The 19,876-nt window shown below is 63.0% G+C and overlaps 2 protein-coding genes across 2 annotated transcripts in view; one reads left to right on the top strand and one right to left on the bottom strand.

Annotated features, from left to right (window-relative positions):
- Positions 1-5,765, top strand: part of PPP1R37 (protein phosphatase 1 regulatory subunit 37) — a 37,565-nt gene extending 31,800 nt beyond the window's left edge. The window contains exons 4-13 of the mRNA XM_020898220.2: positions 91-191; positions 522-641; positions 834-984; positions 1,076-1,231; positions 2,559-2,671; positions 3,305-3,446; positions 3,532-3,698; positions 3,799-4,519; positions 4,833-4,923; positions 5,015-5,765. Coding sequence (XP_020753879.2) covers positions 91-191; positions 522-641; positions 834-984; positions 1,076-1,231; positions 2,559-2,671; positions 3,305-3,446; positions 3,532-3,698; positions 3,799-4,519; positions 4,833-4,915 — 1,754 coding nt within the window. The 3' untranslated portion in view covers positions 4,916-4,923; positions 5,015-5,765. The remainder of the gene's footprint in view (positions 1-90; positions 192-521; positions 642-833; positions 985-1,075; positions 1,232-2,558; positions 2,672-3,304; positions 3,447-3,531; positions 3,699-3,798; positions 4,520-4,832; positions 4,924-5,014) is intronic.
- A 3,979-nt stretch (positions 5,766-9,744) lies between these two features.
- NKPD1 (NTPase KAP family P-loop domain containing 1) lies at positions 9,745-19,850 on the bottom strand. The gene is made up of 5 exons (XM_070450697.1): positions 18,580-19,850; positions 16,737-16,849; positions 15,478-15,909; positions 13,229-13,360; positions 9,745-11,852 (listed from the first exon to the last, which is right to left on the bottom strand). The coding sequence occupies exons 2-5, from the start codon at positions 16,834-16,836 to the stop codon at positions 10,042-10,044; spliced, it is 2,475 nt and encodes an 824-aa protein (XP_070306798.1). The 5' UTR covers positions 16,837-16,849; positions 18,580-19,850; the 3' UTR covers positions 9,745-10,041.
- Between the last annotated feature and the right edge of the window lie 26 nt (positions 19,851-19,876).

The raw sequence follows: 19,876 nt of genomic DNA, 5'->3' as shown, positions 1-19,876 counted from the left end.
GAGGCTGTATTTCCACCCAGCGCCCTGCCCCACACCTGGTGCACATGCGTATAGATGCGCCTGTGCACATGGCGCTCCATCTCGTCCCAGGTGAGAAGCTTGACTACAAGACCTGTGAGGCCCTGGAAGAGGTCTTCAAGAGGTTGCAGTTCAAGGTCGTGGATCTGGAACAGACAAACCTAGACGAAGATGTGAGCAGCCCACCACCGCCTATCCCCACGCCCTGAGCTCCCTGCCCCTTAGAGGTCTGGGAGGACAGAGGCTGGGCGGGGCCTCTCGAGGAACAAGATCAGGGAGACGTCCAGAGTGGCTAGAGTGGGGCGGTGGGGTTGGACTCTGGGAGGGGCCCCGAGAAACGGTCTCATAGACTCACCCCAAAGATGGCGGCTTCCTAAGCAAGGGGGAGACATGGGGAAGCAGGCCTGAGCGGAGGCATATGGCCTTCGGGAGCCTAGTGCCTCAGCCCCTGCCTCCTGGCTTCCCCGGGCGGCCGTGACCCAAGCCCTGCTGTCACTGCCCAGGGTGCCTCAGCCCTCTTCGACATGATTGAGTACTACGAGTCGGCCACCCACCTCAACATCTCCTTCAACAAGCACATCGGCACCCGGGGCTGGCAGGCTGCCGCTCACATGATGCGCAAGGTGGGCACCTCCGGCCCGTAGCCTCTCCTCGTAGGGCCTGGTTCCACAGCCCTTCCCTCACCAGCCAGTGTCCCCCGCTGTACAACCAGGTGGCCCTGCTGCCCATGAGGCTGTTGGGATATGGGGGGCAGGGGGCCAAGGCGGGGAGGGCGGGGCCGGGCTGACCCCGCCCCTCACGCACCTGCCTCGCAGACAAGCTGCCTGCAGTACCTGGACGCCCGCAACACACCCCTGCTGGACCACTCGGCGCCCTTCGTGGCGCGCGCCCTGCGCATCCGCAGCAGCTTAGCGGTGCTGCACCTGGAGAGCGCCAGCCTGTCGGGGCGGCCCCTCATGCTGCTTGGTGAGCCCCGGGGCGGCGCGCTGCTGGGCTCGGGCTGTTGGCTGTGTCCCCCGGGCCTTGCCAGTCACAACCCCCTCCCCCTCTCCCCCAGCCACGGCCCTGAAGATGAACATGACTCTGCGGGAGCTGTACCTCGCCGACAACAAGCTCAACGGCCTGCAGGACTCCGCCCAGCTCGGCAACCTGCTCAAGTTCAACTGCTCCCTACAGATCCTGGACCTCCGCAACAACCATGTGCTGGACTCAGGTGGGTATGTGGTCCCTAGCCCATCCTGCTCCAGTCCCCCAGCACCCACCATGTGGCCAGCCAGTCGCTCGTGGTGCTGCTGACACAGGGGTGGCCAGGACAGTCCCAGCCCTCCCCTCCTGGTGACGGCTCAGATGGGGCTGGGCTGTGGGAGCCCCAGGGTCTGGCCCCGACTCAGGATGAGGGAGGAGTTCAGAAGGAGGGAACAGCTCAACTGTTCCTTCAGGGTGAGGTGCAGTATTGACCACATGGTTGATGTTGGGATAAAGGATCAACCAGAAGATGTTTAAGGTGTGCAGTGCGGGCAGGGACCTCTGGGTGGTGATGAGGAGGCAGGGCTGGAGCCAGCCATTTAAACAGCCTAGGGAAGAACCCAGGCAGAGAATAGCAAGTGCAGAGACCCTGAGGTGGGAAGGAGCTTATATGTGCATGTTCAGTCATTTCAGTCCTGTCCTACTCCTTATGACCCCATGGACTATAGCTAGCCAGGCTCCTCTGTCCATGGGATTCTCCAGGCAAGAATACTAAAATGGGTTGCCATGCCATTCTCCAGAGGATCTTCCTGATCCAGGGATTGAACCCCCATCTCCTGCATTGCAGGCATATTGTTTTATTGCTTGAACCACCAGGAAAGCCTGGGAAAGAGCTTAGATGTTAGATATCTGGGGGGACGAGCCCCAGTGAGCCTGAAGGTGAGTGAGCAGTGAAGAGGGACTAGTCACAGGGCCTGGTCAGCGGGAGGAGTTTTATTTTATCCTGGTTCACTGTTGAGCAGAGTCCCTTGGCCTCTGTGAGGACAGGGTTCTGGGGGAGGGAGGTGCAGGATGGGGCAGCAAGTCCAGCACCTTCCTCCAGGGCATCTGGCCCCAGGCACCACGGGTACTGAGCACCTACCACATTCAGGCCCTGTTGGCTCCTGGTTCACAGCTGTAAGTGAGGCAGAAGTGTCTGCCTTGGGAGAGACAAAACCAAGATAAATTAATAATGTCGGTTAGACGGTGAGACATGCCCTGAGTAGAAACAAAGCCCTGATGGGAGACAGAGCTGTCTGCTGAGGGTAGGCTGGCTGGGACTGTCCTGTGAGCGGGTGAGATTTGAGTGAAGATCTGAGGCAGGTGGAGGAGTCCTTCATCTACTTACCCAGAGGAAGAATGATCTCTGGGATTGGGAAGCTGTGTGTGCCAGGTCCCAGGTAGTGGGGCCAGAGCCTGTGGGGCTGGGCAGGCCAGGGCGGGGCTTTCTGAGCACTCGCAGGGTGGCTCCCGGGCCAGCATCCCCTGGGGAGAGTCCCCGACCACAGACAAGACTTGCCCACGGGCCTCCCCAGGTCTGGCCTACATCTGCGAGGGCCTCAAGGAGCAGAGGAAGGGGCTGGCGACCCTGGTGCTGTGGAACAACCAGCTCACACACACGGGCATGGCTTTCCTGGGCATGACACTGGTGAGTCGGCTGGAGAGGGAGGGGGCAGTGTGGCCCCCCAGCACCTCCCCCACCCCCTTCCCCCGCTTCCGAGGTCCCGGCTCATCCTGCCAGTTGGGGAAGCTGCCCTCTCCCGCCAGCCCTGCGTGGTCTCTGCTCCGGCTTCTGCTCCCTCTTTCTCTGAGGAGGGTAGCCCTTCCTTCATTGCTTCTCCACACCCAGCACCACAGACTAGTACAAGACAGTGCTTTGTCCCAGGGGAAAATGTTTTGCATAGAAAGTTAGCATTCCTGGAAGTCTTCAGTAAGTCTTGAATCTCTTCATCACATGGTATTCAAAGCAAGCCCACAGGGTACAAGGACTCAGACCCAGGTTAAGAATTACCCACAGCCAGACCTGTGCCCAGAGCCCCCAGGAAGCTGGCGAGGTCAGAGGGTGGGCCTGGGGCTATGGGGTGCAGTGCCTGGCTGGACGCTCGGAGGGCTGGGGAGTGGACGGGCAACTGGCACTTGGGAGATTTCTGCGTACCCGAGGGATTCGGCCTGAAGCAGGAAGGTGCCGGTCCTCGGACTCGAGGCACTGCCAAGGAGAGCCTGCCTGTTTCCTGACTGGCCTCCTGGGCCTTTCCTGGCTCTCATGTGCCAACCCCTCCAGCCGCACACACACAGCCTGGAGACGCTGAACCTGGGCCACAACCCCATCGGGAACGAGGGCGTGCGGAACCTCAAGAATGGCCTCATCGGCAACCGCAGCGTGCTGCGCCTCGGCCTGGCCTCCACCAAGCTCACGTGTGAGGGTAGGGCGCGAGGGATGGCGGGGCCGGGCCGGGGGGCGGCCAGCGGGTGTGGGCCCGTGGCCAGCCCCTGCGGTCCCCCTCCCAGGCGCGGTGGCAGTGGCGGAGTTCATCGCCGAGAGCCCCCGCCTCCTGAGACTGGACCTTCGGGAGAACGAGATCAAGACAGGTGGGCTCATGGCGCTGTCGTTGGCCCTCAAGGTGAACCACTCCCTGCTGCGCCTGGACCTCGACCGCGAGCCCAAGAAGGAGGCGGTGAGCGGGCTCTTCCCTGATGGCAGGTGGGGGTCAGGCTGGGAACCCGCTGCTGGCAGGCCACGCAGAGCCCGAGCCCGGCCTGCTCCTTCGCCCGCAGGTGAAGAGCTTCATCGAGACACAGAAGGCGCTGCTCGCTGAGATCCAGAATGGCTGCAAGCGCAACTTCGTGCTGGCGCGGGAGCGGGAGGAGAAGGAGCAGCGGCTACAGCTGTCGGCCTCCATGCCCGAGATCACCGTCACCGAGCCCCAGCCTGACGACGAGCCGCGGGAGGAGCCTGCCGCCGAGGCACAGGAGAACGGGGCACCGGGCCCCAGCCCTGGGCCGGACTCAGACTCAGACTCAGACTCTGAGGGGGAGGACGGGGATGAGGCGGATGGGGAGAGGGCTGAGGCCCCCTGCCCCGCCCTGGTGCCCCCCACGGACTCCCCGGGCCCTGGGGACAGGAGCCCCCCAGGCTGCCCCTCCTCCCCTGCTGAGCAGCGCATCTCCGTGTCCAGCCCAGGCTGGGGCCACAAAGTGTTTGTGGTGACCCGGGTGGAGAGCCCACCTGAGAGGGCAGAGCCGCCCGTGCCCCCCGCCCCTCCTGGTCCTGCGTCCCCACCCGCCTCAGCTTCCCCGCCGCCCTCACCTTTCCCGACATCCACTGAGGCCGCCAGCACTCCGGACCCTGGGCCACCTGAGCCCCAGCCGCCGCCGGAGCCACCCCAGGTGGGGCCACCATTGCCCAATGGCCTGAAGCCCGAGTTCGCCCTCGCACTGCCCCCAGAGCCACCCCCGGGGCCTGAGGCCAAGGTGGGCAGCTGTGGCCTGGAACACGGTGAGAGGCACCCTGGGGCTGGGTGGCGGGGCCCCTGGGGGAGCATCCGCCCGTGGGGTGCCTCAGTTTCCCCTTGATGAAAGTGGACCTTGATGGGGACAAGTGGGACTGGGTTCTCGGTTCCCCCCTTACTCCCTTGGGTCCCTGGGAGCCCCTTGGGGGTGGGGCATGTCAGATCTGCTGACTGGAGTCTGAGGGTCTCAGTGGTTCCCGGACCTGTGCTCCCCTGTGAGTCTGGCTCAGGCAGGGCTACCGCCCCCAGCCCTCCCACCTGACTGGAGGCCGCCCACCCTTCTCCCCCGACGCCCCACAGAGCTGAGCTGCTCCAAGAATGAGAAGGAGCTTGAAGAACTGCTTCTGGAAGCCAGTCAGGAATCTGGGCAGGAGACACTGTGACACTTTAGGTGCGGTGCGGGCCAGGGACACAGGGGGCCGGGGAGCCAGCAACAGAGCCCAGGCTCTGATAGGCCCCCCGCCCCTTCTCTCCTCTCTCAGCTCCCTTTTACCCGTCGGTCTTCGAAGAGCTGAGGACAGAGCCATGAGAATCTGCTCACCCTCACCCCAGCCTTCCTGAGGCCCGGGACGCCAGGCGGTGGGGGCCTTCCTGGGACCCCCCGCCCACCCCCACACACAGCAACACTACACGGGGTGCAGGAGCTACAGGGAGTGACCCTCCCCACCCTGACTGAAGCACTTCTATTTATGTCGACACTCGAAGACTCTGGGCTGGGGGTGGAAGGGAGGAGGAAGTGGATGCAGTCTCCAAGGTCGTCGGGGTCATGAGGCCCCGGTGCCTCTTCCCAGGGGCCCATTTGGCCAGGCTTGCCCCATCAAGGGCAGGAGTCCTAGGTGGTGGCGGGATGGCCCCCAGGGCCCCGGGTGCGGGATCAGGCCGGAGGCACGGCTTGGGAGGGGTGGTGAGCGGTGGTGGTGGTGGTGGCTGGACTTGGCAGAGCAGCCCCAGGCAGGGTGAGGGGCCTGGGCTGGGGTGGGTGGGGGGAGACGGGAGCCGAGGTCGGAGCTTTCTTTATCTTAAGTGCAATAAATCTTTCAGGGAGCTGGGGCGGGGAGCAGCCAGGGCTTGGAGAACCTGCTGTCCGGCCACGCGAGGCTGCGCCCTGAGAGGCACTACAACCCGGGTGGGGGGGCGTGGGGGAGGGGGGCGTAGAGGGCGGGGGAGGGGCTGCTCCTGTCGGTGCAACTCTGTTCACACCTTTTCTAATAAACCGGAGCTGGGTTCCCCGTTTGCCTGCTCTCTGCTTGCCCTGATCCTCGGTCTCCGCTGTGGGGGCTCTGGGCAGGGGCACGACAGGTCCCGGCTGTGGAGTGTCCATGGGGATGTGTGGAGGCCATCCCGGAGGAGAGCCGCAAGGTGCGACAGGCAGGAGCTGGGTCTTCCCACCACAGCCGCCACCCCGGGGCCCCTTCCTCACAGGAGCCCAGGCTCCTCTGCGTCTGACAGCCGGTTCGTCCCTGCTTCCACTCCCCTCTCTTGCAAGGAAATACGTTCCAAATACCTCCCAGCTTCAGGTCCAGCTCGGGTTCAGAGGTCATTGCTCTGCCCGGTCAGACTCTGTGCGCCCTGCACACTCTGTGTGTAGCCCCCGCAGGCTCCTCTGTCCATGGGACTTCCCAGGCAAGAATACCTGAGCGGGTTGCCATTCCCTTCTCCAGGGCTCTTCCTGATCCAGGGATTGAACCCGGGTCTCTCACATTGCAGCCAGGTTCTTTACTGCCTGAACCACCAAGGAAGTAGACAGCAGCCCAGCCCCGTGAGCCCTAGAAGTCCTGGCAGGAGAACACCCCGCCCCCGGAGCCCGGCTGGTCACCTGGTCACTGCCCACAGGCACCGAGCTGTGGCTGGAGGGCTGTTGGGCACTTATTTCTGGGAAATCTGGGTCTCACCTTTCAGAAAAGGTGATAACCACTTAAGGGGAAGGCCTTTGCACCTACTCCTTTCCTGTGTGGGAGGCTGGCTCAGGTCAGGAAGAGATGCGGTGAAAAGATCATGAGAATCACAGCATCGATGACCAGAAGCCTCTTCCGTTCCTATGCAAACTGGGGGATCATCTGCCCCAGTTGCGTGGGCGACGGAGATGAACACCTTGAGCCACCAGCCACTACGGTGTCCTAACAGTCCTTAGGACTGGGACTTAGTCCCCTTGGCTGGGACTCCCTCTCATTTGGGCAAAGGGCTGGGAGATGCCATGTACGTTGGTCACCAGCCCATGGCTCCCGCCCTGCTGGCAGCCAGGGAGACACCCACACAGTGTCCAGGTTCCGGGCTGTGGGCAGCAGCATCCTCTGACTGGTACAGCTGTGACCGGGTGGGGGACAAGCCCCTCCAGGCTGCCCTGCCTCCATCCCCCCTTCCTAGAGAGACCCAGGAGTGCCAGCTTTGTTTCAAAGTGCTGAGAAATCAGTCTTTTGCCAAGTTGGAGTATTGTCAGTACAGCCCTCTAAAAATCTCAGTAGGTCTTTGGTGAAATTCATCCATTGCCCGGGAGCCAACCCCGGTGGGGGCTTTTGGCCCTTGCAGCAGTGCTGGGTGCTCACCCTCCACTTTGCTGTCTGCCTCCACCTCCAGGCCAGGTGATTAACAGGCTGGGCTGAGGGGGACGCGTGGGGAAGGAGCCTCTGCCTCGTGGGGTGCCTGGGGACGTCTGGGGTCCTCTTGCCAGCCTTGTCCCTGCCCTTCACTTCAGCTTGTGGTGAGGAATTAATCCTTTCCAACTGTTGATTCAGGGTTGAATTGTGAGCCTCACCCACACCTCGGATGGGACTTTAGAAATAGGGTCTTTATCGAGGTATTCAAGTTAAAATGAGGTTGTAGGATGGGCCCTGATCCAATACGAAAAGGAGGAATTTGGAGACACAGACAGACGTGCTCACAGGGAAGATATAAGGACATCGAAGTCCTTGTGAGGATGGAGGACTTGTGATGCAACCACAAGGCAAGGATGCCAAAAGCTGGAAGAGGTGAGGAAGGGTTCCCTTTCCAGGTTTCTGAGGGGGTATGGCCCTGACAACTTCTTGATTTTGGACTTCTGACTTCGAGAACTGTAAGGAAATAAATCTCTGCTGTTCTGAGCTACTCAGTTCATAGGATTTAGTTATAGCAGCCCCAGGAGACTAGTAGACCAGCTCTGCAGTGCTCCTGATTTTATGACCTTTAGGAGTCTTGAATCTTAAAGGTAGATCCCTTTGGCCAAGGGTTTTGTTGTTTTTAAAGGCTACGCGTCTCAGCTTAAGGGATCTTAGTTCCTTGACCAGAGATCAAACCTTGGCCCTCAGCAATGAGCCTCAGAGCCCTAACCACTAGACCACCAGGGAAGTCCCTGGCCAAGTATTTCTCTCCTTTGCCTTCAGCCATCCAAGCATCACCCAAGCTTGTTGTGAACACACGAGTCCTTCACAACAGCTTGACATTGTACCGAATCTTAAAAGATCTCAATGCCCTAACACGGGAGATGTTTATTTTCATGCACGCGGCGTTGTGGGTGGCAGACAGCTGTTCTCCATGAAGTGACTCTTGGAAGCCAGGACCCTGCCCTCTGGTGGCCCTGCCATAGGTCCTCAGCAGGCAGGCAGGGGAGGAGAGCGGAGAAGAGGCAATCCCGACTCTTAAGTCGTTGTCACCGTGGGAAAAGACACACACTTCCACTCTCTTCTAGGTGCCAGTTCCCAGCAAAAGCCCCACACTACAGAGGACCTGTGAATGCCGGGGGACAGGGAGCCATCTTGGCCACACCCAGCCCCTCTGATATCCTCTTTTGGTTTGGTTTTTTGATGTTTTTTTTAGTCTCCGAAAGCTCTATAGTTTTGCCAGGCACATGGCCAGAATCTAAGATAAAATTGGGCAGCAGTTTGACCACTGCTGCACACCCTGTTACAGGCAGCAGCTTCCTCCTGGGGCCTGGGGGTGAGGCGGTCCTCAGTCCTACTCCTGACTTCCAACTGAGTCTACAGGTGTGTTCTGCCTCCCCAGCACCCTGCTCCTGGGGCCAGTTTGTTTGCAGCCTAGACTCTGCCCAAGTCAAGTGGGCTGAGGAAGCAGAAGGGAAGGGAAGCATGCTGCCTACAGCAGTACATCTACAGAGACACCCATCTAAAATTGTCACGAGGACCATGTCTCTCCCTGCAGTGGCTTCTCTTGAGCAGGCTCTCCCCCTACTGTTGGAAAGCATCTCAGCACGTCCGGGTTTATGCCACCAGCTCAGCCTTGCCAGGACTGCCAGTGCTTCAGTCCTGGCAACTCTTTTCAAGTCACAGGCTGATTCTCTGCCCCATCAATAACATTGAAGAAGTTATTGGCCAGGGGTGTTGGGGTGCTGCACCCAACCTTGGAGATATGGCATGAGGGCAATACCCCCAACTAGGCTGCATGGCCTGGGGGTGGGTGTCTTCACAGAGCTCCTGGCTCCCTCTGGGACGGTCTTCTTGGCTCTCAGGGTCCTGGCTCAGAAGTCACACCCACCCCCACCCCCCAGCCATTGAACTGGGCCAGGCACACCATAGGCCTCAGCTTGTGGCTCTTTGACCAATGAGAACTGGGGAGCTGCCCAGAGGAGTGGCGCCCCCAACCCTAGGTCTCTGTCCCTGAGATGGAAAGGAAGGTGATGAGCCAGGATGGTGGAGGCCGGCTCTAGGAGGCCCCCCACTTTGCCTCCATGTGCCCCATCTCTGCACCTCCACTTCCCTGTCCTCCTCAAGGGACTCATCCGGTGGTGGCCCTGGAGTGATCCGTAAGGCAGGCATCCTCCCTGGACAGTTACTTGTCCGGGGGAGGCAGTGCTACCAGCTCCTCCAGACTACAGTGCCAGTGAAGCCAAATTAACCCATTATGCCAGGGGAGGAGCCACCCTGGGAGGGGAGCAGCCTGCTGAGGTCACTGGGGACACCGCCCTCGGAAATGCCAGCTCCTGCCCTGCCCACGGAGGGGCAAGCTCAGGTGTGGGGACAGGGACCTGGATCCCCTGAGGTCTGGGTGTGCCCCACTGAGTCAAGGAGCACATCCGTCTGGCCCTCATCGCCTGCCCCCGCAGCCCCTCCCGCCTCTGGGATGTCAGCGAGCAGGCTGCCAGCTGAGCCTGCCTGACTCCCTGGGAATGCAGTGGACTTGGCAGGACAGGGCAGGCCTGGTGCCCAGTCCTCACTGAGCTGGGGAGGCCAGGGCCATCTCTGCTTCTCCGCTTCCCTGCCCTCATCAAGGAAGACCAATCGGGGGCTTTCACATTTTCATTTATTGCACTTGAACCCCGATTTCCTCATGGGTCCTTTGGCCCCGGCTCTCAGACACTGACATGCTGTCCCATTCCTGGTGGCCACGGCCTTCGGCTCTCCCTGGCTCACAGATTCATCTGGGAAATAATAGGCACCACAGGCCCCATTCCGGACACTGGCCCCTGGGTCTTGAGCCCACTCAGGCCCCTACACACTCATCTGGGCAGATGCAAGTGTTGTGCCCGTAAGTCTCACATTCAAGGCCCACCTTGGCTGGCATGCGCCTGAGTGAAAGGCGCTCAAGACACGGGTCTGGGCTTGCCCCCCTGCGCCCAGTCCCGGGGATGGTGGGCTTCGCTGGCATAAACAGGGGCGTGCCCTGCAGGGTGGCCTGCCCGGGCCGCCCCGGGGGCGTGGTTGGCTCCGTTGGGGGTATGGGGGGTGTCGCGGGCGGGGGACTTTGGCGGGCTGGGCGGCTTGAGCGTGCTGACGGCCCGGATGAGGCTCATGCGGCGGCGGATGGAGTGGTCCAGGTTGACGGTGCAGCGCAGGAGGCTCTGCGCCTCGGCCACAGTGAAGGGGAAGTCGGCGCCCAGGAAGCGCTCAAAAAGCTCAGGGTCGCCGTCCAGGTCGAGAACGTTCTTCAGCGGCTTGGTCATGGTGTGCAGCTCCCGGCTGTGGTCGCAGAACACGTCCCACAGGCGCGCGCGGGCCTCGGGAGCGCCCCCGGCCTGCTGCTGGTCCTCCAAGCACTGCAGGGCCCAGCTGAGGCGGCACGGCCACTGGTTGGCGAGCACGACCCAAGCCACGGCCTGGCGCGGCGAGGGGCCCCCGAAGTCCCCCTGCTGCTGCTGCAGCAGGCGCACGGTGATGGGCACGGTGTTGACGATGCGCCGCATGGACACCACGTTGTCGGGCACGTACTCGTAGAGGCAGTCGCGCTCGTCGTGCAGGCAAAAGAGCGCTTCGCGGATGCGGCGCGCCGCCTCGGCGTCGATGCGGCTCTGCGCGCGCTCGTCCCCCGCCTGCGTCTGCACCGCCAGGAGCTGCGCGCCCTCGCTGCCCCTGGCCCCGGCCCCGCCCGGCGGCCGCAGCTTGCGCGTCATCTCGCGATAGAGCAGGTCGTCGCGGCTCTGCACGGCGTCGTGGAGGAACTGCAGCTTGGTGCGGCGGCCCATGATGGGCACCGAGAAGGGCAGCGTGACGGTGCGGTTGAGGAAGAGGTAGCCGTTGTCGGCCGTGCCCTTCATGGAGCCGGCGCTCTCGAGGCACGCGGCCAGGATGCTGGGGTCCACCACCAGGATGAAGATGAAGGGCGCGTGGCTGTCAGACAGCAGCGTGTTGATGGCGTTGAGCACGCCCACCACGCGCTCCGGGTAGCACGTGTCCAGCCCGGTGACCTCGAGCACGACGCGCAGCCGGCGTCGTTGGTAGATCTCCAGGAAGCACAGGAAGTCAGTGAGCAGCTCCACCTCCTTCTTCACCTCGCACATGAAGCCCAGCTGGCTTCCGAACTTCTCGCGCGACACCAGCCGCTCGATCTTCTTGCGCTGGCTCACGAACAGGTGCTTCCCCACCGAGTACACGGCCATGAGCAGCCCGGAGCCCGACAGCGTGGTGGCCGCGCCGCCGAACACCCGGAGCAGGCTGCTGTTGGTGGCGCGGTGGCTCAGCGAGCGGGAGCCCACCGACAGGTAGAGCAGCCCCACGCCCAGGCTGAGCACGGCCAGCAGCGCCAGCAGCGCCAGGCATACGCGGTGCCGGCACTGCCACTCGCGCTGGTGGAAGCCCAGCGTCGTGGCCGCCTTCGTGCCCAGCACCGAGTACAGGCTGAAGGGCAGCGCGCCGTACTGGTGGCGGATGCCCTCGCACAGCGTGGTCACCAGGCCGGCCCACAGCTTGTCGGTGCCGGCGTACTGCCAGGCGCTGAAGCGGATGAAGAGGAACTTGACGTTCTTGCGCCGCAGGTGCACCTCGGTGATGATGGGCTGCAGGAACACCAGGTACCACAGCAGCTTCGGGAAGGCCCAGCCCCGCACGGGCCGCGGCCGCCACTGCACGCGCTCCAGCTCCTCGGCCTCGCGCTGGGCTGCCTCTTGCTGCATCAGCGCTGGGGGGACCGAGGGCGCAGGGGGAACGGTGTGAGCGGACGGGACCGGCTCAGGCCAGCATGGCGGCCTGGATGTTAGGAAGTGCGGGGCCATTCCCAAGCTCTGGGCAGGTGCACAAGGGCGGAAGGAGAGGCCTGGAGCCAGGCTTGAACAGGGGAAGGTCTGAGGTCGGGGAGGTGAGAGGGGAGGCAAAAATAAAGCCCACAGAGTAGAGAGGATGGCTTGGGGGCAGCCAGGTGCTGAGGAAGAGAAATGCAGGGCAGCAAGGATATCCCCTGGCTCCCATTTTCCTGGCTTACTGCCCCTCCTCCAGCTCTCAGCTCAGCTGTCACCTCTTCCAGGAAGCTTTCCCTGATACCCAAGCTGGGTCAGGTGACCCTGAGCTCCTCCACTGCAGCCCTGCCCATGCTGGGTCCTCCCTGTGGGGACAGGTCTGTCTCTCGTGCTGGTCTGTGAGCCCAGGAAGGGCAGGGCCCCAGTCGTTTTGGCCACCCCGCGTCCCTTGGGTGCTGGGAGAATGTCTGGAGGACTGGATCGTGAGAGGTTGGAGGCAGGACCTTCCTGCTGGGAGGGTGAGTGAGTGAACCAGAAGCTCTGTTTGCTTTTGCCTTTTGGCCAGATCTTTTCTCCTCCCAGGACCCTATCGTTTCCTCTGTGGCAACAACATGATGTGGGCTTGCTTAGCAGGTGCTCACCAGGGCCGGGCACTCAGGGGTGAGTCACCTCCGGTTTCTCTGGCAGTGACTGGGGCTGGGGGCTGAGCTGCACCAGGCTTGGAACCTGCTTAAGTTTCAGCTCGTGTTTGCAGTTAACATTAGCTGTCAGGGGTCTTGTGGGTGCCCGGCCCTGGGCCCAGGTTGAGGAGAAGAGATAGGCCTGAGGAGCACAGAGCCCAGGAGGGACTCGGCAAGAGCCTGCAGCCTTGGCGAGGAGCCTGGGCTTTCTCCCAAGGGTGCTGAGGAGCCATGGGAGACTTCTGAGCAGGAGAAGGACAGGGCTAGATGTGTATTTTATTTTTTGTTGTTATTTGCTTAATTTTCTGACTGCAGTGCGTGGCATGTGAGGTCTTAGTTCCCTGACCAGGGATCGAACATGGGCCCCCTGTAGTGGCAGCATGCAGTCTTAACCACTGGACCACCAGGGAAGTCTCTCATAGATGTGTATTTTAGAGAGATCCCTTGCAGTGGATTTGGTGGGGCGGGGTGGGGGGGCAAAGGCATGGGAAGGGACCTGGTAAATGCTGACCTATGGGCCTCTGGACTGGGGCCGACTGACCTCAGGGACAAGCAGGTCTTGGGGAAGCCTGGGGCGGGGCAGGGACCCAAGGCTCCATTTCCCTTAATCCCTCTCCCCCCCAACACCTGCAGGTCCTCACCCGTGATCTTGTCCAGCATCATGTGCAGGCGGCAGCCAAAGGGGGCGTAGAAACCCACAGTCACAGGGACGGGCACGTGGCAGAGAGTCTTGGCCAGGCAGCTGCAGTAGACGTCATCCTCTGTTAAGATGTCTGGGGGTGCCGGGGGTGGGGAAACCCGAGTCATCGAGGCTGGCCAGGCACCACCCTCCTCCCCTCTGCCCCCTGCAGCGCTCACCCTCTTCCCGCACCGCCGGCAACCCCCTCCCCGTCTCCCAGCTGCGACTCAGGCCAAAGCCCCCGATAGGTTTCTGCGGCCGCAGGCAGCCCCCTCCTCCAGGACCAGGTGTGCCCGTCTGGCTCCTGGGTCCGTACTCAGAGGTGCGTGGGAATGTGGCTGCCCTGACCCCAGGTCACCAGGCTCATCATGGTCCCCCTGCGAAAAAATCTCACCGACTTTTCTTGAGGTTCCCAGGCCCTCAAATACTTAAGACACCGCCTTCCACGCTCAGAAGCCCTGCCGTGTGAGTTTCTCCCAGCTCTGCCAGCCTGGCTGGAGCATGCACAGGCCCGGACAGCCACAGGCTCCTCAGCTGCCTGTCCACCCCTTACTCTGATCCCTCTCTGTGCCCCGGTGCCCACAGTCACTGATCCTAAGCCCCACGAGGACACAGCTTCTGGTCCTGGCCCCTTTCTCCACATGGCCTTATGCACAGTGCTGCCTCTGGGCCCCCTCCTCTGAACAGTGGGGTGCAGAGACGCCAGAGAGCGTGAGCGCCCAAGGGTCTGGTGAAGCCAGGGCCTCTGTCAATGTCGTGGTCTGGGGTGGCTCTTCAGGGCGCAGCTGTCCTGAGTCCCAGCACAGGGACTCAATGCGCAAGTGCTGCAGCCCACTTTCCAGAGCAGGCCTGCTCTCTGGCTTTGGGCCCCCACTGAGCACCAGTTCTTGGACCCAGAGTTGGGACGCCAGAAGGGTACAGCTGGGTTGCAGTGGGGGGGGGCACTGGCCAGCCTCGAGGTGCTCGGTGGGGATGACATGCCCACTTTCATAGAGGCCTCTGGGCTGCGTTATCCATCTCTTGCCCAGGGCCAGCGCTGGGCCTGGGGGCACAGCTGGGAGGGCAGGGGGCAGACTAGGGCCACAGCCAGCTGAGGCGGCAGCCAGGGAGGACCTGAGCCTGCTCTGGCTGACCTCACCTCACTGAGCCTCTACTTGCCAGTGTGTGAAATGGGCATCGTGGCCATGAGGCTGCGTCCTATTTCCTCTATTGATGAGGTTGTGCCTGACCTGGAGATGAGCTCAGCTGGGCTGTTTTCAAAACAGACCTGGAAACCAGTGTGAGTCCCCACCTCTGATACCACCTCCCTGGTCAGGTTGCCAGCCCCTCTCACCTGGACTCCAGGAGTCAACTCTCATGTCACAGCCCAAGTCAGCTCTGGGCCCTCACGGCTCCTGCTTCTCCAGGGGAGAAGGCCGACCCCTTACTGCAGCCAGGAGGTCCACAGAATCTAGCTGCCTTCCACCCTCTCTGACCTGTCTGACCTTCCTCCTCGCCTCCCCAGATCCCGCCACATGTACCTCCTGGTCGTCCCTTAAACTGGCCACCTCAGAGTCAGTGCATTTGCCATTGACTCAAGAGAATTGCCCCATTTTGCTGAAATGTCGACTTACTGGGGCCTCACCTGATGACCCTGCTTAATTTGCAGACCCCATCTCCTCTGCCTGCTTTATCCTTCCCCCAACATGGTTATCACCCAGTGACGCTCTTTTGAACTTTCCTATTGTTTCCTGTAAACCCACCTCCCCCAACTGCCTACAGAATGTGAGCTCCACGAGGGCAGCAATCTGTCTGCCCTGCTCCCTGGGGCGCTCCCAGACAGAGCCTGGCACTCCTATAGGTGCCCATACCTAGTCACACAATGAAAGAATGAATGAATGAGTGGCTGGGTGTCACTTGTCAATGTCAGTCACGACACTGACAGAGGGCCAGTCTCCTCCCATGGTTGCACTGCTCTCTGAATCTCCCAGGCCACTCCACACCTCTGGCTGCAGCCGCACACTTGACCCATTTCCCCCACCCCCGAGCTGGCCAGCAAGCTCCCTTGGCTCCCGACAGGTGAAGCAGCAGTGGCTGCCCCGAGGCCCAGGGTCAGGGACGAGCGCCCTCCATACAGAGCCCAGACGGAGGGGTAAGGAGGGCAGGCCCCAGGCCCCAGCAGGAAGCAAGGTGGCAGGGATAGAGCCTGGCAAGGGGAGGCTGGGTGAGCACCGGAGCTGTAGGAGGTGAAGCAGCCGCAGGCTGCGGGGGCGGGCAGGGGCCGGGCGTCCGAGGGCCTGCTGGGCTCCAGGAGGGTGCCAGCTGTGGAGGGCAGGGCTGGGCCGCCGGTGGCCGTGGTGAGTGAGGTGGGGGGCGGCTGGGGGGCGCTGGCCGGCTGCGCGGAGGCAGCGGTGGTTGCAGGTGGCCGCTTCTGGGCCCCGTGAACAGAGCAGAGATGCTGCTGCGGGGGCTTGGGAGGCGGGGGCTTGGGCTGCCGCCTCTGCTGCTGCTGCTGCTGGGTCAGGGGCTGGGGGCCCCGGCGACAGCTGCCGCGCCCCCCCTGGTGGCCGTGGTAGGCCGGCTGCCGGCATGCCTGGGGGGTCAGCCGACCGGGTCTGTGGGTGCCAGGTGCTGCTGGGTCGTGGCACCCCTGCTGACAGCATCCTGGAAGGAAGGAAGTGGGGGTGACTGGGCCTGGGTCCCTGAGCCCTGAGGGTCTTCAGGTGGAGGGGGGCTCAGGAGAAATCAGAGAGAAGATGAGAACGGGTTGAGGCCTCGCCCTGCGTGCTCCCACGGCTGGGGTGGGAGGAAGGGGAGGAGGTGTAGGGGCCTGGGCTTCAGCCAGGTCAGGGACTAGAGTGGGGATGCTGTCCCAGAGTTCCTGCTCCCCCAAATTCCCCAGTCCTCGGGTGTCCCCCAGTGCGGGCACTGAGAATACTCCATTGGGAGCTGGCCCGCTTGGTCCAGAGGCCGGAGTGACGGGAGGTGACTGCGGAGAGGGGACAGGGTGGGGACTAGGAAAGGGGGGGTGGGCCTCACACCTGAGCTCAGATGAGAACCCCGGGAAGGGGGCTGCCCTGGGAGGCCCCAAGGAGGTGGAATCAGCCCTGCTGGGCGATAACCGCCCCCTCCCCACCCCAAGCAGGAGCACCTGTGGTCACCATGAGAGGCTAGACCCCCCACTTCCTTCATACGCCCACTGTGGGGGGCTAGGGCTTGCCCTCTGACCTCTCCCTCCCACCACACGGCTCCCCCCAGGTGGGGGGCAGTCCCCCCAGGCATAGTGACTCGGGGAGGAAATTCTTCCCACGATGGGGGAGGAGGGCAGGCCAGGTGGGCCTCCCGGGGTCCCACACGGCCCCGTGTGCAGACGCCTCTACGGTGCGTGCTGGTGGCTTTTCTCTTGGGGCCTGAGGGTCTTCTTCTGCTTGGCCATCCCCCTGAGCCACCCCTCCTTGCTGCCAGCATCCCCCCCAAAACTGAACCCCTACCTTTTCGGTGCCCCAACTCCGGGTCCAAGAAGTAGCGCTCGGCAGCGATCCGGGGGGGTAGGGCACCCTTGGCAAAGTGGACGGTGTAGTGCTGGTGCATGGTGGCTGGGGGCCTGCTCCGGGAGGGGGCGGGAGGGGCCCGGCTCAGTGCCCAGCACCCTCGAGTGCTGGCTGCCAGAGCCAACCCCCGGGGCAGCTCCCTGAGACCTGCCGTGGATGAGCCCCCCTCCCTGATGCTGGGTGCCGCGTTAACCCAGGTGGGGTGGAGGTGCTCCTCCAAGTAACACTGGGAGGTCTGGATGGGGTGCGGGGGGCGGTCGGCGAGTCCCCAGGTGGGCCGGTGTTAAGGAGGGTAATCTGGGGTGTTTGGGAGCTACTGGGCGTTTCCAAGAGGCCGGGACAATGGGGGTGCTGAGCTGGGGTAGGCTGGGAGCTGGTGGGTGGCTGAGTAAAACCGGTGGGGGGGGAACTAGGTATTAGGGGTTTGTGCTGTGGGACGTGGGGGCTGGCGCCCTTTGAAATCAGCGCATCAGTGATGAGAGGTGGGAGCAGCGAGCCACTCAGCGAGCGACTGGAGTCTCAGGGCTGGGGCGTTAGGGATGTTATGAGGGGTTGGAGGGAGGGGGACTCTCGGGGACAAAATGAAATCGGCATGGTCCGATTTGGGAGAGGCCGGGAGAGCAAATGGGATGAGACCGGGCAGTGGGGGGTCACTGGGGTTTAAAATGTGAGGCGCCCATTTTAAGGATGGGAAGGATGCTGTTTAGAGGCAGGGATGGGTTGGGGGGGCCGCTGAGGGGCAGAGGAAATGGGGTGGCGAGTGTGGGGACCAGGTGTGTGACCCCCACTTACCCCCCCACACACACACCCGCCCGGGCCTGGGGTCTCCCCGTACCTGAAGGCAGCCTCGAAGCCCCAGCTCCCCGCCCGGCTCTGCGCCAGCCCCTCCGTCTGGCAGCGTCAGCGCCGCCCCGACTACGACTACGCAGAGGCCCCAGAGCCGGAGCATGGGAGCGGGGAACCCAGCCACCCGACCGGTTTGCCCGCCTCGTCCCCGCCCCGTCCCCAGCAAGCCCTCCCAGTCCCCATCTGGTGCGCCCCACTTTCCAGGGCTGGGGGTGCCCCAGGTAAGACACGGAGACGGTAGGCCTCGGTGCCGCCCAGGGAGGGCCCCGCCATAGGGTCTGCAGGTCTGGGCACCTCGACTGCGGGCAGGCAGGAAGGAAGCCGGGAGCCTAGGCCCAGGGAAGGAGCCATCCCAGCTTCGGGTGCCAGCTCCTCCCGGGCTGGGTGACTTCCCCTCTCTGAGCCCGGCTTCCTCACTGCTGAGCGGACTGGCGTCCAGGCCGGCCTCTCGCGGCCGTCGGGAGTCTGCCGAGCCCAGCACCTGGCGCTCTGCAACAGGCGCCAACCAACCCACTTACCGGCTGCTCCAGATGCTTCACATAAAGTGACGACACGCGAGTTCCTGGCTCATTAGGAGCCACACTCGGTGGACATGCTTTTCCCTTTTGGGGCCCAACACACAGCTTGTGGGATCTGAGGTCCCCAGCCAGGAACTGAACCCCGGCCCCGGCCGTGAGAGCACAGGGTCCTAACCACTGGACCACCAGGGAACTCCCCACGCGCTTCTCTACAGTAACCCCCCTTCTCCTGACGATGCCCCTGTGGGGCGAGGGTGAGGCCTGCCCTGCAGATGAGGAAACAGGACCCATGGAGTCCCCCCAACCCCAGGTCTTAGGGAGGCTGAGTCGGGCTTTGCAGGCAGTGTTTAGTCCCGGGTAGTGAAGGCGCCTTGCAGACATTCTTGGGGGTGGGGGTGGGGAGGAGGCACCTTAGATACCTTGGAGGGGGGCCCCTCTGCTCTCCAGGGTCCTGTCTCCCTGTGGCTGCTGCTGGGGTGATGGCGCCAGCAGAGGTTTCCCCTGGGAGGTGGGGGAGCGACCACTGAGCAGCACCCAGGGCGAGAGAGGACACCGACGGGCCCTGCAAGGCGCCCAGTGACCAGACGCCACCCCCTGCAGCCCAGCTATGCCTCTTTCCCTTTTCGCCAGGCCTCCCAGCAGCTTCTTCCTTCTCGTCCTCGCCAGCTCAGAACTCTACCCCCATCCTGATCAAGGCCAGGCTAGTGTGTCTGAATCAGGGGTGGGTGGGTCTGTGGGGGCCCCTCCTGGACCGCCCCTCGGCATCCTGAGGGAAGGGATGGCCCCAGGCTATTCCCCCACTCCCCCACCACCACCCGCCTGCCTGCAGAGTTTAGCTGAGTGACCGAGATTCATTTGGGACTCATCTCACAGAGCCAGCCTCCAGCCAGTGACCCACAGGGAAGCGCGAGTGAGCAGCCGCTCCAGGGGATGTGGTGGGCAGCGGAGCGGCGGAGGCTGCAGGCTGCTGGAGTAGGCGTTTGGGGAGGCGACCAGGCAGGAAAGGCCCATGCTAAGGCTCGGAGGCAGCCAGGGACTGCAGGGCTCGGCTGTGTGTGCTGGGGAAGGGGCTGCATGTGGTGTCTGCACCAGGCGCTATGGAGGCAGAGGAGCCCCAGCCCCGGGGGGGGGGGGTCTTAGGCAAGGGGACCCCTCCTCCCCCCATTCGGGTCGATCCCAACCTCAGGTTACAGCTCCAAGGCCGCAGTACTTACCCACCTCAGGCAGCAAGTGGCAGAGCCCGGCAGAGTCCAGACAGGTGATGCCCCCAGATACTATGAATGTAAACAGGGGAGGTGGTGGCAGGGGGTGGGGTGTGGACACGGAGGCTGAACTGCCCAGAGACTAGTCAGCGGGGCCATTGTTCTGGGTATGACTTGCATCCGCCAGGCACGTGAAGCATGTGTTCGAGTGTGTGTGCGTGTGGGGGGAGCTGAGGGTGTCTGGCCCACCCACTCATCTGTCGTTGTTCCTGGCAGCCCCCCAGGCCAGCCCACACCTGGCAGCAACTCCAGGGGCCCCTGGCCCCGCTCCCAGGGAGAGGTCCATTCTTTGGGCCCTGCTGAGCAGAGAGCGGCCCCAGACTTGTCCACGCTGGCAAGGCTGCCCGTCCCGGGGGCCACCCTCGCCGCCAGGTGTGCGGGGTGGGAGGCGGCCAGCCCCAGGGCTGAGGCTGCAGCGGAGGGGACCTGGGGGCGGGGGGAAGCCACATGGGGT

Source organism: Odocoileus virginianus, chromosome 20, assembly GCF_023699985.2.
Source record: "Odocoileus virginianus isolate 20LAN1187 ecotype Illinois chromosome 20, Ovbor_1.2, whole genome shotgun sequence".
NCBI lineage: Eukaryota > Metazoa > Chordata > Mammalia > Artiodactyla > Cervidae > Odocoileus > Odocoileus virginianus.
Note: the sequence above shows the minus strand (reverse complement) of the source record. Positions and strands in the feature narration are given on the sequence as shown.